Source organism: Ptychodera flava, chromosome 9 (genome assembly GCF_041260155.1).
Source record: "Ptychodera flava strain L36383 chromosome 9, AS_Pfla_20210202, whole genome shotgun sequence".
Taxonomy (NCBI): Eukaryota; Metazoa; Hemichordata; class Enteropneusta; family Ptychoderidae; genus Ptychodera; species Ptychodera flava.
The window spans coordinates 21575696-21589115 of NC_091936.1; the positions used below are offsets into that span (position 1 = coordinate 21575696).

Genomic DNA, 13420 nt, shown 5'->3' on the forward strand with positions numbered 1-13420 from the left:
TCTGCCAAACAAATATTGATCAATAGTTTTTGCAGTCAGATTAAAACATGGAAGTTCATTCATTGTACTTATGTCTTACCGACAATCCTAGGAAAGTCTGTACAGCATTGGTCCTGTCAAGACAGTCAAGACAGTTTGTCCGAACTGTTCCACTCTGTAGTCTGAAACATGAGAAATAACAGAGAAGAAGCTGAATATCTAATTCACTAAACAGGTTTCCAAATGAGCGAAAGGCCAATAGTGTATAAATCTGTGTATCTGAAACACAGTTGCTGAGGGGCACTCTACATACGTGTAATTCTATATACAGTATTTCACCAAGCACTGCAGGATCATCAATATGCAGAGATAGAAATAAATATTCACTTGCTTTCAGGCAGAATCACTTGCTGAACAGATTTTCTTACTCTCCAAATGTCACAATGCTTCTCTGGTCTGCATTTTGTGTGGACTTTCGTATATATATATATATATATATATAGAAACTTACAAAAATGTTACGTTTCCATTGACTTGTCATTTGAGCAAATTAAAAAGTCGTTTCTCACAGAGATAGTGCTACAAGGACACTAGCATGTTGAATTTCAAGTATTTGTAAATGTGAGATAATTTCTCTCATTCAAACATTTGCATATTCATGATTGTCATGTTTATTTTTGATGATACAAAAGAATAGTTCGAACTTTCTGTCAGCACAGAAAATCTGTCTATTTATGGTACATACTACCATAAACCATCTATATTTTATTCAGCTGCACTTACTTTTTCACATTTTCCTCTTCAGTGTAGAAGTACTCAAACCTATTCACATGTGGCCTTAGTTTTCTCATAAGTACAGAATTCAGGCTATCACTTTTGCCTTTACAGAGCTGATGATAATCAAACGCTACATGCGGCATATCATGGAATGACGATGCCTTGTGGTGATTCTGGAATGAGAAGACAGCATTGGAAAGCAAGTGAATTATGAGCCTTGAAACAAACTTCGTTTCACTTTCAATTTTACTTTGTTAATGGTCTTGTTGACAATAGCTCTCTGTGCCACGTGTATGCCACTTGTAAATATAGCTATACACAATACTGGGAAATTCCTCTGGTTACCTTTGACCTCATAGGGGATCTTGCTACTTTCAGTTTAGAGTATTGAATGAATAGTATCCGTGTGAAAGGATTCTTTATATACACATGTGAACTGTACTATTAGTCTTATGTACAGTATTGGTCGAAGAGTTTAAGAATTATGGTGACCAAGTGTGTGACTGTCTAATTGGACAGCTTGACTGACAAGTGCCTTATTTGCATTATGCAATATTTCTAAATGTATTTATTTTTTGGGGGTTTCTATCAAATGGTTTTTGATAAATAACATTTCACAATTTTTTTTATAATTAAAGCAACACACTTCTTTATATGGAACACCTTTTCTGAGATTTAAGCTATTTCATATTTTTCAAATCTTTGTCTTTCAAGCAAATTTTAAAATCAGTTTAGACAAAACGCTTTCAGTTGAATCTCATTAGGAAATGCCTCTCTGAGCATTCAACAAATGGACTATCACAAAACAATGCCATCTGAGAGTAATAGTAAGCTATTTTTGACAGAAAAAAATCTCTTGCCTCAGGAATTTTATGAAACTCTGGCAAAATGTGAAATTCTTACCTGAAAAGCTTTACTCAGCATATGTTCCCCTTCTTTATTGCCCAGTAAATTGACGATGACCTGGTCACCATATTGCACTTTTATCGTACTCAAATGTCTGCATGGGATACACAAGACATGAGAATATCAGAGGGGGAAAAACTAAGCCATAAAAATGACAAATGCTAATATTTCATCAGATAAAAAAAATTCAAGACTATTTTCGATAGAACAATTTCTGCTTTACATATGTCAGAGGTTCACGCATAAATCATGATTCATTCAAAGTGACAGAGGTGAAAGGTCAGAACGAGTACCAGCATCATGATATCCGCGGTGAGTAAAGTCTAAGGTACACATTACCTATCAAAGGCAGGAGCAGATGCCTCGTAACCTCTTGACATTTTCACTTTGTGAGATCCGACTTGTATCCCCGGCTGTTCCCAGAACAGAGGCACTGAGCCTCTGGTTTGAATGAAAGACGACACCTTATCTTCTACAAATATCACCTGAGAACATGATATCAGAATTGCTATGAATCTCTCTCTAATATTTGAGCAGTATCAAGTAAATATCTTTCCAATGTAATTTTGTATAGAACATGCACACACATACACACACACACACACACACACATACACGTACACAGTTACACACATATAGGGACCTGCAAAAGGAAACTTTAAGACAAATAAAAAAGAGGAACAAGATCTCAATATCAGCTGTCACCAGAAGACGCTGAAACATTAATAGTTGGGTTTCCCAGCTTGTGTCAGTGGGGGGAATGGGGAAGCAGCTTACTAAAATATGACACCCATTAAAGAGACAGAAAATAGCATCACTACTTGGAACAAAGTCACCACATGAAAAGTTGGCACACTTTGAGGTCACTGGGTCAGCGACCTTCTAAAGAAGAGGAAGTCATTCAGCTATGGTTTGTTTTCATTTTCGGGACACACGCACATTAACAATGATCAAAACAAACTTGTTTATGAATTGTAAACACCCTATTAAAGTGATGGCGGTCATTGCAGAAATTTCTATGAATTTATATTCAGGTTATTCATTTCAAGCAATGTGAATTCTAATTATATATAAAATTGTAATACCGGTGGTATACTCAGGATTACTGAGGTTGAGGCAGGATCTGCTGACTTGTTTCAATAACTATTACATTGAAAAAGAATACTTTAATTTCAAAATTGACCATGGTGACAATTATGATTGTCTGTATGGATAGTTGATAAGATTCTGCCAAGTTAAATTTTAAGATAAGAAACCTGCTCACCTGTTCGGTTTCACAGAAATTAGCGACGTGCCCATCATCATTGGTTCCTCTGACATTAAAGCGTGTGCCCGCCCTCTCACAGCTGAGCCGTGAAATTACGCAAGCTTTGCATTGCTTATTGCCGTTATAAATAGTCCTAATTTCAACTCCGCCACACATGGTTTTCAGCAACCACTCCGAGCAATTCACGTTAAACCTCTGAAGGTGAAGATGTAATGTGCGATTCCTGTAAGAATGAATGTAACCAACTGTCAATCAAGAGAAGTGATGAACCAGTGTATGGTTAAAGTGGTTGGAAAGGCTATTTTTGCACCAATTCTTTTCTCAGAGTTAATGTCAAATTTCAAGTGTTAGAATCAAGATATTTAGTTCAAATTTTCAGGATAACTCCCTTAGTTAATATTTTCTCCAAAGAATATAAGAATTGCATATTTGCAGCCATGATTTTGAAATATGACACCAGTAAATATTAAAATTTATTTTCATATTTTTTTTACATATTTGAATTTAATAATAATTGGATAGTATTAATATTACCAAATTAGTTATAAATATGTTGACACTATTTATTGTAAGATTTGTACGGCAGGATTTGTAAATAAAATTTGTTTTTATGATTTTACATGGGTTTATATATCAAAAAATTATTAAAAATTCTTTTAAATTTCAAATGTGATTTTTCAAAAAGTACTTCAAATGCAGGAGAATTGTGCCGTACAAATCTTATCTGTAACCTTGTTAATAGTCTGTAAAAATTCCATGTCCATATCTCATTTCAAAGTTGGATTAAATTGGTATACAATTATGTAGGAAAACTGTTATTCTGTCAAAAATGTTGAAAACAAGCCATGTTTGCACCCCTCTTTTGAAGTCATAGAGCAGTTTTTTTGGTTAATCTCACTTTGAAACCTCTTTGACACTCAAAGAATCTAAAAATGCATTTACAATAGCAGTCACTCACTCTCAATGCCAGCACCGCCTTGTCAAACTTTCCTGAAAAACAGCAAATAATGACTTTCCCTTTTCAAACATGTTATTAAAAGCTAGGGGACCTCTACCATAGTTAATACACTAAGGACTCCCTAACTTCTTCTTATTTGGTCAGTTTTTCAGAAGTTTTAACAGGCTATAACTCTGCAATGCCTTTGTGCCCAAATGTATAGTTTTTTTATTCCACAGAGAATGTTGACTACTTTTATATTTAATAGTTTTGTTGAAATTTATAACTGATGCTCTAGCCTTTCCAACCACCTTAAGAGATTATCCCTTATCTTGCCAAGTTCATATTTCACCATCAGGTCAAGTTGGTTAAAACTAGTGAAGCACAATATGTACCATATAGTACATTTTAAGGTAGAATGCGCCTCGGGGACACAAATTTGGACTCTCAACTTTTACAATTCTTTTCTGATTTACCACTTTTGGGGGTTTATTTTAAAGCTCTTGGTGCAAAAAACCTTTTCACCAGATTAGTTTTTGAAATTCAAAAATTTTATTTTTCTCCATAGAGTTAACACAGGTATGGCGGCCATTTTGAATTTTAAATATCGGTAAATCTTGGATTATTTGTTTCTCGACTACCAAAATTTGCACGGTGACCCCCAACGTTTATTCTTGATTTTGAAAGAGAATGGTTGAAAGATTCCTCAAGGAAAGGTTGAGCAAAAGTTTAAATCTTTCACTTTCGAGGCGCGTTCTACCTTAACAAACACTTGAACATTTGAAGACCCCTGAAAACACAGATTCTCGAAAACATGATTTTTACAGACTACAGTTACTATAAACAGACCAGGCCACGTGGGTAAATATACAAGGTTTTGGCCACACACCATTTATACTGTTATATGTTATATGGTACATGTAACAATTTTTCTAAATTGCAAGTTCTGCTTTCTGTCAAATCTATCTTTTTCATGACCTATGCATGACCTTAGTCCAGCTGGGAATTTTCCCAGCTATGATGTCACCAATTTTATTTACAATTCCCAAACAGCCAACAATAATTAACAGAATTCTCTACTAACACTGCCAGAGAAACCAACTTAACAGCACAAACTTGCATGTTTTGCAGCAAAATGTTTATTTCAAACACTACAACCAACCAAAATTACCATAATGTTAAGGTCATGGAGGGGGTCATGAAAATGACCTTTGATACACCCTGTCGGAAGTTTTCAAAATGAAAGCACGTTCTGTAGTTTTATCCAGAGGAATATGAATGTGAATGTTTTGAAATCACATTCTTGTGCACTTTTCACTAAGTACCCTTCCAAATCTCCAACAAGTTTTGGCTGATCTGATATCACTTTACATTGACTGAGATACTTGATGTAGATTGAAACAAACATAATCATCATATCATGTAACATTGTACATTTCCTGTAATATACGTATATTTCCTATATGTGGGACAATGTGGCAATCTGTCATAATATTCTCAGTTATGGTCTCGTGCCAGAGTTCACTTTTGCTTGTACAGACTGAACTGCCTGCCCTCATACACTTTTATGATGACAGGTGGTAGACATGTTAATGCAATTTTTCTTGTATGCATAAAAGGATGTGACTGTGTTTTTTGAGAGCAGTTCTAAATTTCAGAAAAAAAAAGAAAATGAGGAAAAAGATATAGAGACAAAAAGATATAAAAAACGTAGGAATCATATGACAGATGTATGTCAATTGCACAAATGCAGTATGCACTAGAAAGTAAAACCCCTCGTCAAATGTTTAATCCTACTAAATATCAGAATATTTATTTACAAAATGTTACAGAAGCTTGATTTGTATAAATTTCACCTGATTCCCAAGAAAGATTATGACTCATCGATGTTTTTGCAACTTATCTCACTCCAAACATGCACTCACCAGAAAAACCTATTATCAGTACTGTGGTCCTGTATTCTCCTCTGTGCACACAGGCTGAGGTCAAACTCTGCGTCCGGCTTTGGCGACCACGAAAAGTAAAATGTGCCTGAGTTGAGAAGCTTTCGCACTTCCGAGATCCGCTCCTCATCCATGGGATCTCCCCTGAGGGATATGAAAGCGGTCGCCGTGATCCGAAACACCTCGCATTCTCCGATTTTGCCGATGGATGCACAGCCTGTGACCATGACTAAGTAGAGTATGATCTGGTCCCCTGTAATGAATGAATATGGCATAAGATGAATTTCATTGTGGCAAATTGCTTTACGATTACTGCCTCCTCAAAAACTATCATCATCACAATTTATCATTTTCATTATCATTGATATTTAAACAAAGGTTATCATGTCTATCAATTCCCTGTCAATAGATTTCAAACAGCATGTCAATAGATGATCCAGCAGTAGTCAGCTGATTCCCTCGCATGCAAATGTGAAATTAAATCAAATCTGTGAAGTTGGACGAATTGAGTAGAAAATAATCAAAGACATACAAATATGTATGAACTTTTTGTAATTCTACCAGAACTGTACATGTACCTCCATTGTAAAAAATACATCATTGACATGCTGCAGTAATATTTAACTCAACCTGCATGACAACACCTCATAAATCATAGGACATGAAATCATTCCATCAGTAATAAAAGGTTTTAACAAAGGGGAATGACAGACTTGTCTCTCCCAGTTTCTTCATTTTCAGAATGGGGAACCTTCTTAATAATATTAACCAGGCTTACTGCACTTGACACAAGCTTCACATATTAGTTATTTCATTGCTCTAGCGTTCTTTCATTTAATTTTTTGCCATGCAAATATATTGTGTCTTTGTTATCTTTCTCATTACAAGCACAGTGTTCTTCCTTCTGTACTCAATATTGCCAATGTTGTATGTGATGTGGTATAGCACTGAACTTGTTTTCTAAGAGTTAGGAAACTTGTGTAGTATCACTCAAAGACGTAGCAAAATGCAATGGTATGCCCCTTACATTATTATTGTTTTCAAACTGTCAACTGACGATCTTTCACACAAAACAAATCATCAATTGACACTGTCCTTGAAAACTTTCTGTTATGTTGTCTACCAGCATATCTGCCAAAACCAAGCATTTATTGTCCACTACAGTGAGACCAAAGTTCACTGAAGAGATGTCACATTAAAACTCAAGTGTCTCTGCTGTATATCAGCTTTAAGTGGTGTTTGCTCACTTATTGCATTTCTTGTGAATGATGGATGTAAAAGTATGCGACCTCGGGTGAAAGGTCGACAGTGGCACAACCAACCCTGTGCCTGCCCTGCGACATTTCGATGTCACCTCAAGGAGGTAGGTGGGTGCCTGTTTATGTAAACACTGAGTCATAGTGACAGGGTAAATTATTGCATAGAAGATACAGATCTACTACCAGGGTACTGACTCAATACTACCACTGGACCCTCTACACTTGTTACACATACCCTGGCATGAGCACTCGCTTTTGTCAAATGCATCATTCGTGACTTCCTCTTTCACATAATACCGTACAAAGATGGGGGTCTATTAATAAACACAACAGTAGAATACAGAGGTAGCTTGTCAAAGGCACTGAACCAGTAAACAAAACTGGGGTTCCCCAAGAATTCTCCCCATGTTTACAAGTAAGTTCCTCTTTGCAAAATGAAAGCAAACATATTCACAGACACCAGAAATGTTACAGTAGTTCAAAGAAAAGCATCATCACAGCTTTTTGCTGAACATTGAGAAGAAATTGAATGATGCTGTAAGCATGCATCTGGTCGACCAAAATGATTCTGAACCTCAAGAATATTGTGGTAGAACCTGAATTACATAAGTATTTTTTTTTAATGTTTTGTTTCATAGTGTATCTACAGGATTGAAATGGCATGTCTGTGATGCATGTCAGTTCTCTCAGAGCAAGGGAAAATTTTCACACGGCAGGTGTTGGTCCAAGGCTGATAAACTCATGGTCCAAAATAAATTACCGAAACAATCCCCCAAGAGCTGATAATCTAACTTGTGACAACTGTCACAAGGTACACTTGTGTTTCACAACTTTAAATTCCATGCACAGACCTGTGCACAACATAGAATTATGTACATGTACAGATAAGGACTTGAGAAACTAAAACTGGGTATCTGCTATGAAATGGTAGAACCTTTGCTACACAAGTGGCACAATAATGGAGATGTCCCATAATTCATACCCCTGGAGATACCTCAATGGCACACTGTGAAATCTGGGGCATGTCTGCCATGTGTAGAGAAATCTATAGACTTGCTTTACAAATTCTGAAAAAAATATTTTTCTGCGCACCATTTTCTCTCTTTCCATTGTGAATGATTTGAAAAGAAATTTGATTGTGAGGACAGATAGCATTTTAGTAAAATTTCCCAACCACTGTGTCTTCAGGCTCATAGAATAATGTAAGTACAAATAGGGGGAACTAGTTGCACCTGATTTGTCCAAAGAAAAGATAACAACTTTTCCCAAAGGAATATGTTGGCTTTTTCAAAGAATGATTACTTCAGTTGTCACTATCTGCTCCCCTAAAGTGTGGCATTTGTAATACCTGCAGACCACTTTTGTGGTTATTTTGAATTTGAAATTTTTATTGAATTTGAAACTTTTATTGGATATAACAGTGTTTCATCCAGGATGGCATCAACAGGGGGATTTTCCTCTTTGCCAGAAAATTTAGGGGAGATTTCACCAGTTTATGTGTTTTACTTTTATTTGTAAGGTGTGATAGGCACCATGTCATGGGGGCTGGTCCACCCTTGATAAATAACTAGGGGTGCCAACATGTCAACAGAGGGGAAATCCCTGTCTCCCTCTCTAGATGAAACACTGATATAAATAATAGAATAATTAATTGGGGATGCTTCACATTATTGCCAATGTGTAGACCAGAAGAAATATGTTAGACCATAAACCCTCGAGACTAGCAAAGTTTGAGGGTATATATCATACAGAATGGTGGGTAATTTATAGTGCTCTACATGGCGATGACGAGTGAGAAGGTTGATTTTACTTGGAGCGCAGTCACACCATTTTTCGGGGGTCTATGGTCGAACCAAACGACACAATTCTCTCAGTGATACAAACACAGAGTCTTCAGGGATATAGAACATTTTGGTTACAGGTGGCAAAAACAAGGTATAAATGGTTACAAGTAGTGTGCGAGCACATTAAGGTTCTGCAAAATATCCGGATTTGTAGTACTAATAATTTTCACAGCCAGCAAATTTTCGCTGACAGCTGGTTGGTTTTACTGGCTGCCAGCTAATTATTTACATCCCTGTGTCTTCCTGTCAATCAAGATTGTAGCTGATGAGTTCACATGTGTAATTGGGGTAAAGATTGTAGCTATTATGAGTGTAATTGGGGTCTGCTCACAGCAAGACCTAGACTCTGTTTGTTTTGATGGGAATATAAGGTAGGCAGGCACTGCTCTTATCACCGGCAAAAATCATAACATTGATTCTTTACACTCTCAGTGATGCAGAGATGATGTGTGCAATAATCCCTTTAAATTACCAAGAAGGATTTACTCCATTATCAACAACAAAAATTTGCATTCTTACCGATGCTTAAATTAAGTACTCCCAGACATCCATAGGCATCCACATTTTTCGAATATTGTTTCTTGATGGCTTCTGTCTCAGGCAATGCTGTCAAGAAGGAGGAAAGATTCAGTAAGATTCTAAAAATACAACAATAAGCTCTTCCCATTTTAGGAATTGCGTACTCCGTTTGTGGAATATGGTGGTAGCTGTTTTCAGTTTGTGAAAAAATAAAATAACTTGCCAATTTTAATTGTCTTGACTGGCTACCATTAAACATTTTTTATGAATTCATTGATTGAACTGTCAAATGCCTAATGCGGAAATGACGCCTGAATATAGCTTAAACTGATCACATATCTTGATCTGTCAACATTATTGAAAAGCGATAATGCGGTCATACAAAATTTGACATATACCATTGGACATATTTTATAAGTGTACAGCAATTGTTATCATCAGTGAGGTGATACAAGGTAGGTGTAATGTGGTCTGTGTAAAGCTGACACCATTGCAGTCATGTTTGCTGACAAAAACATGAATCCAAAGATTCAAACCCTTCCATGAAAGTCTTGGTCTATCCATCATTTTCTCATTCCATAATAGGAAATAGTGGTAAAGAGGGTTCAAAGAACTCAGTAGCTTGATTTCTGAAACTTTAAAGCCCCACTAGCAGTATCTTTTCGCATTTTTTATGATTTCACTTTCAAGCTAAAAAAAGTTTGTGAGAATATACTGATTTAGATGTGTTAAACTTGTTATTAACTACCAGCTGGGACTGTATAATGCAATTCTGAACAAGATAAAAGATTACACGGCAATTAAATGTTTGCCCAAACATTAAATCACAGCCCCATGCGGAAAAGCAAAAACAGTGGATAGTGTGCATATCTGCTCTGAAATCTTCACATAAACTGCACCGAGTAGTCCAATGTAATGCACAGGGGTGAATATTTTCAACTATGACATTGTATGTTCTGCTTTCTCTGTAATATTACCAATTTTGGAAAATGGTGGGAAATCATGACCGTTAAAATTTGAATTGAATAGTTTCCTAATGCTGCAAAAGCGCATATCCCTTCAGCGGGTAGAATTCAGAGAAAACCAGGAGAGAATAGGAAGATATTTTGAAGTCAACAAATTTCAAGAGTTACAGCTAGTGGGGCTTTAAGGTTAGGGGATTCGGTCCGAGCGATTGAGTTTGTTCTAGACTGTAAGAGGATTATGAAGGTTTCAGAGCCTTTCTTTTCCATAGAAATTGCAATCTAGGAAGTAAATTTCCTGGCAAGACAATCTGCCGACTGACCCATGCCTTTAAGGAGGCACTCCCACTTGGTAACATTTTTAAAACACATTTTTGTAATGCCAACGGTCGATATTTGACGTTTCTACTCTGCGCGGATCGCGAGATATTGATAAAAACATGTCATTTCCCGAGCGTATTTTTCACATCCCGAAGTTTTACGATCGATTCTGGTTATGACCCGAAATTCCCCGAAAGTGTGTTGTTGTGCTGATTGACGATATTCTAAGGAGTCCAAAAACGTTCGAATGACGCAATTAATTTACCTCCTACTGCGATGACTTTATATACATCATTATCAATGCCTTTACCTCTGGTAATTTTATTTTAAAACTTCTTCTTAGTTTTTGTCATGTTCATTATTCTCAATCAGTTGTATTAAATTTTTAAACAATACCACATAGATATCAGTTTTTACATGTAAAATATTAGTTGCCTCGTCTGGTGACTACATTTTGTCGTCTGCCACACGGTTACGCGTGGTTCGATACATAGCGGCGGCCGCGTGTGGTATGCGCGCATACCACGCGGCGGCCACTATGCATACCATGTATCAACTGCACCTATCTGTGCTAGTCACCTATGCGAATTCTGGTGGAATCAGCAAACTTTGTTTTTCGTTTTTTTGCCGAGTCAGTAGGACTCGGCTTTCTCCCATGGGACATGACCGCTCACCGACGCGAGTGGTACTGCTGTGGCGTACAGCAGCGTCAGCGTAGACTCGTACTCCATAGCTTAGTTGACAATGGCCCCAGTGCCGAACGTTCTATGTTCGGAAGCTGAATTCAGGTGGGCCACCGGAATTCAAACTTTAACTTTTTTGAGGACATGTTTTTATCTATATCTCGCGATCCGCGCGCAGTCGCCATGTCAAATATCGACCGTTGGCATTAAAAAAATGTGTTTTAAAAATGTTACCAAGTGGGAGTGCCTCTTTAAGCTTGATACTGATATTAAGAAATGCAATATTGACATGCATTTTCTGTCTTCAAATGTAGAAATTATGGGGAGTCCTATCTTTTGCTTGTAACTATTATTAGTGGTTACAATGTGACATAACAATGTCCCATTGAGATGTTGTAAAATGTGAACAAATTGCTGTAGAACACCAAGCACAGAATTAATAGTATCAGCATCATGGTTTTCAGACTTTATTATAACATGAAAATAAAGACACTGTGTGGCAATAAAATTTGATGAGTGATCACATTTTTGAGCAATGGTATATGTTCATTGTGGATGTTGCAATTCTACAAAGCGTAATAAAGTCTCTTTGAAGAGCGACTTGGATTACATAAGATTTGTAGCAATGAGTGGGCATACTATACTTTTACTCCCTTCGATAAATGAAGAAACAAGGCAATATTCACAATGATTTCTGCAGAATTAAGAGTTGAAATGAAGGAAAAAATCATCTGAACCAAACATCCTTGCAACTTCATGGAGTAGCCTGTCCTAAATCATGCAATTAATGGGCTTTGATAATTTTTGTGCTGTCTTATACCGGTACAATAATATTGATATAAATATCTATCTGTATATCTATCTATCTCTCTGTATGTATGTATGTATGTATGTATGTATGTATGTATGTATGTATGTAATAGTATGTATGTAAATATATATATATTTATATATAGATACATATATGTACACACACATATACATATATATATATATATATATATATATATATATATATATATATATATATATATATATATATATATATACATATATATATCTTAAATATCTTACAATATGACAAATCTCACTTGCAAAATTTTAGCTCACATGTGAAACTCTCATAAATTGTCCTGTATGAAATATGTAGCTTAAAGGTCAGTCTGGCAAGATTGATATTGAATGTCTCTCTTCTTCCCTGCATTGGTTGGTCTGTGCCTTCCAACAAATTCATATAGTGTGTTCAAGATAAAAATGTTCAAAACATTTGCTTACAGGCTAGTACTATAAAACTTACAGAAAATACACAGAGGTGTGTACAGTGTACACTACAATTTTAGTGATGGCAAGTGTTCTGGCACTGTGCACACCGTACATGCGGCATAAGGAGGTGATCATTGCTGTTAAATCGTGAGAACAAATTATGGACATATGTAGCCCTATTATAGTCAAAATAGATCAAAATCTTTATTTTACTTTTCCGACAGATTTTTCGAAAACAGGAACTCACTCCTACGCACATCTACGAAGGGAAGGGGGAGTGGGGACAGAGCACACATCCATGATTACATCTTGTCACATTTGTGTTTAGGACTTACAGAGGACTGCAACGGCATTTGACTCAAACATCAAAGTGTCTTCTTTGTTTCTGGATTCCAACAGTACAGAATATGGAGGTGGTTCTAGCTTGTGGTACACTCGAAAGCTCTTACTGAGTGCCATCTTCCTCAGCTAGCCGTCTTGCCCGGCCTCTCCTCTCCGGCTTTCGTTTCGGAAACACCTACAAGAGACTCCCTAGGTACACTCAAGATTTACTTTCTTGCCGTTGTTGAAAATAAAATTTGCCCACAAAAATCACAGCAGGAATGCTTTTCCTACATGTTTTTCAACAGTTATAAGCATGCCTGACTGAAAGGTAAGTCTTCATAACCATACTTTAACAATAATTTATCACAGCCATACGATTATTTGGTATTCCCTTGGGAGTTATAATTTGCCCGGATTAGCCGTAGATGGCAGTATA

The 13420-nt window shown here is 36.4% G+C and overlaps 1 protein-coding gene across 1 annotated transcript in view; it reads right to left on the bottom strand.

Annotated features, from left to right (window-relative positions):
- The window catches only part of LOC139140346 (synaptojanin-1-like), a 34703-nt gene extending 21476 nt beyond the window's left edge, over positions 1-13227 (bottom strand). Inside the window, exons 1-8 of the mRNA XM_070709511.1 lie at positions 12996-13227; positions 9432-9518; positions 5792-6062; positions 2927-3152; positions 2002-2147; positions 1660-1756; positions 763-929; positions 80-161 (exon numbers count right to left, since the gene is read on the bottom strand). Of these exons, the coding sequence (XP_070565612.1) occupies positions 80-161; positions 763-929; positions 1660-1756; positions 2002-2147; positions 2927-3152; positions 5792-6062; positions 9432-9518; positions 12996-13119 (1200 nt within the window). The 5' untranslated portion in view covers positions 13120-13227. The remainder of the gene's footprint in view (positions 1-79; positions 162-762; positions 930-1659; positions 1757-2001; positions 2148-2926; positions 3153-5791; positions 6063-9431; positions 9519-12995) is intronic.
- Positions 13228-13420: the final 193 nt, after the last annotated feature.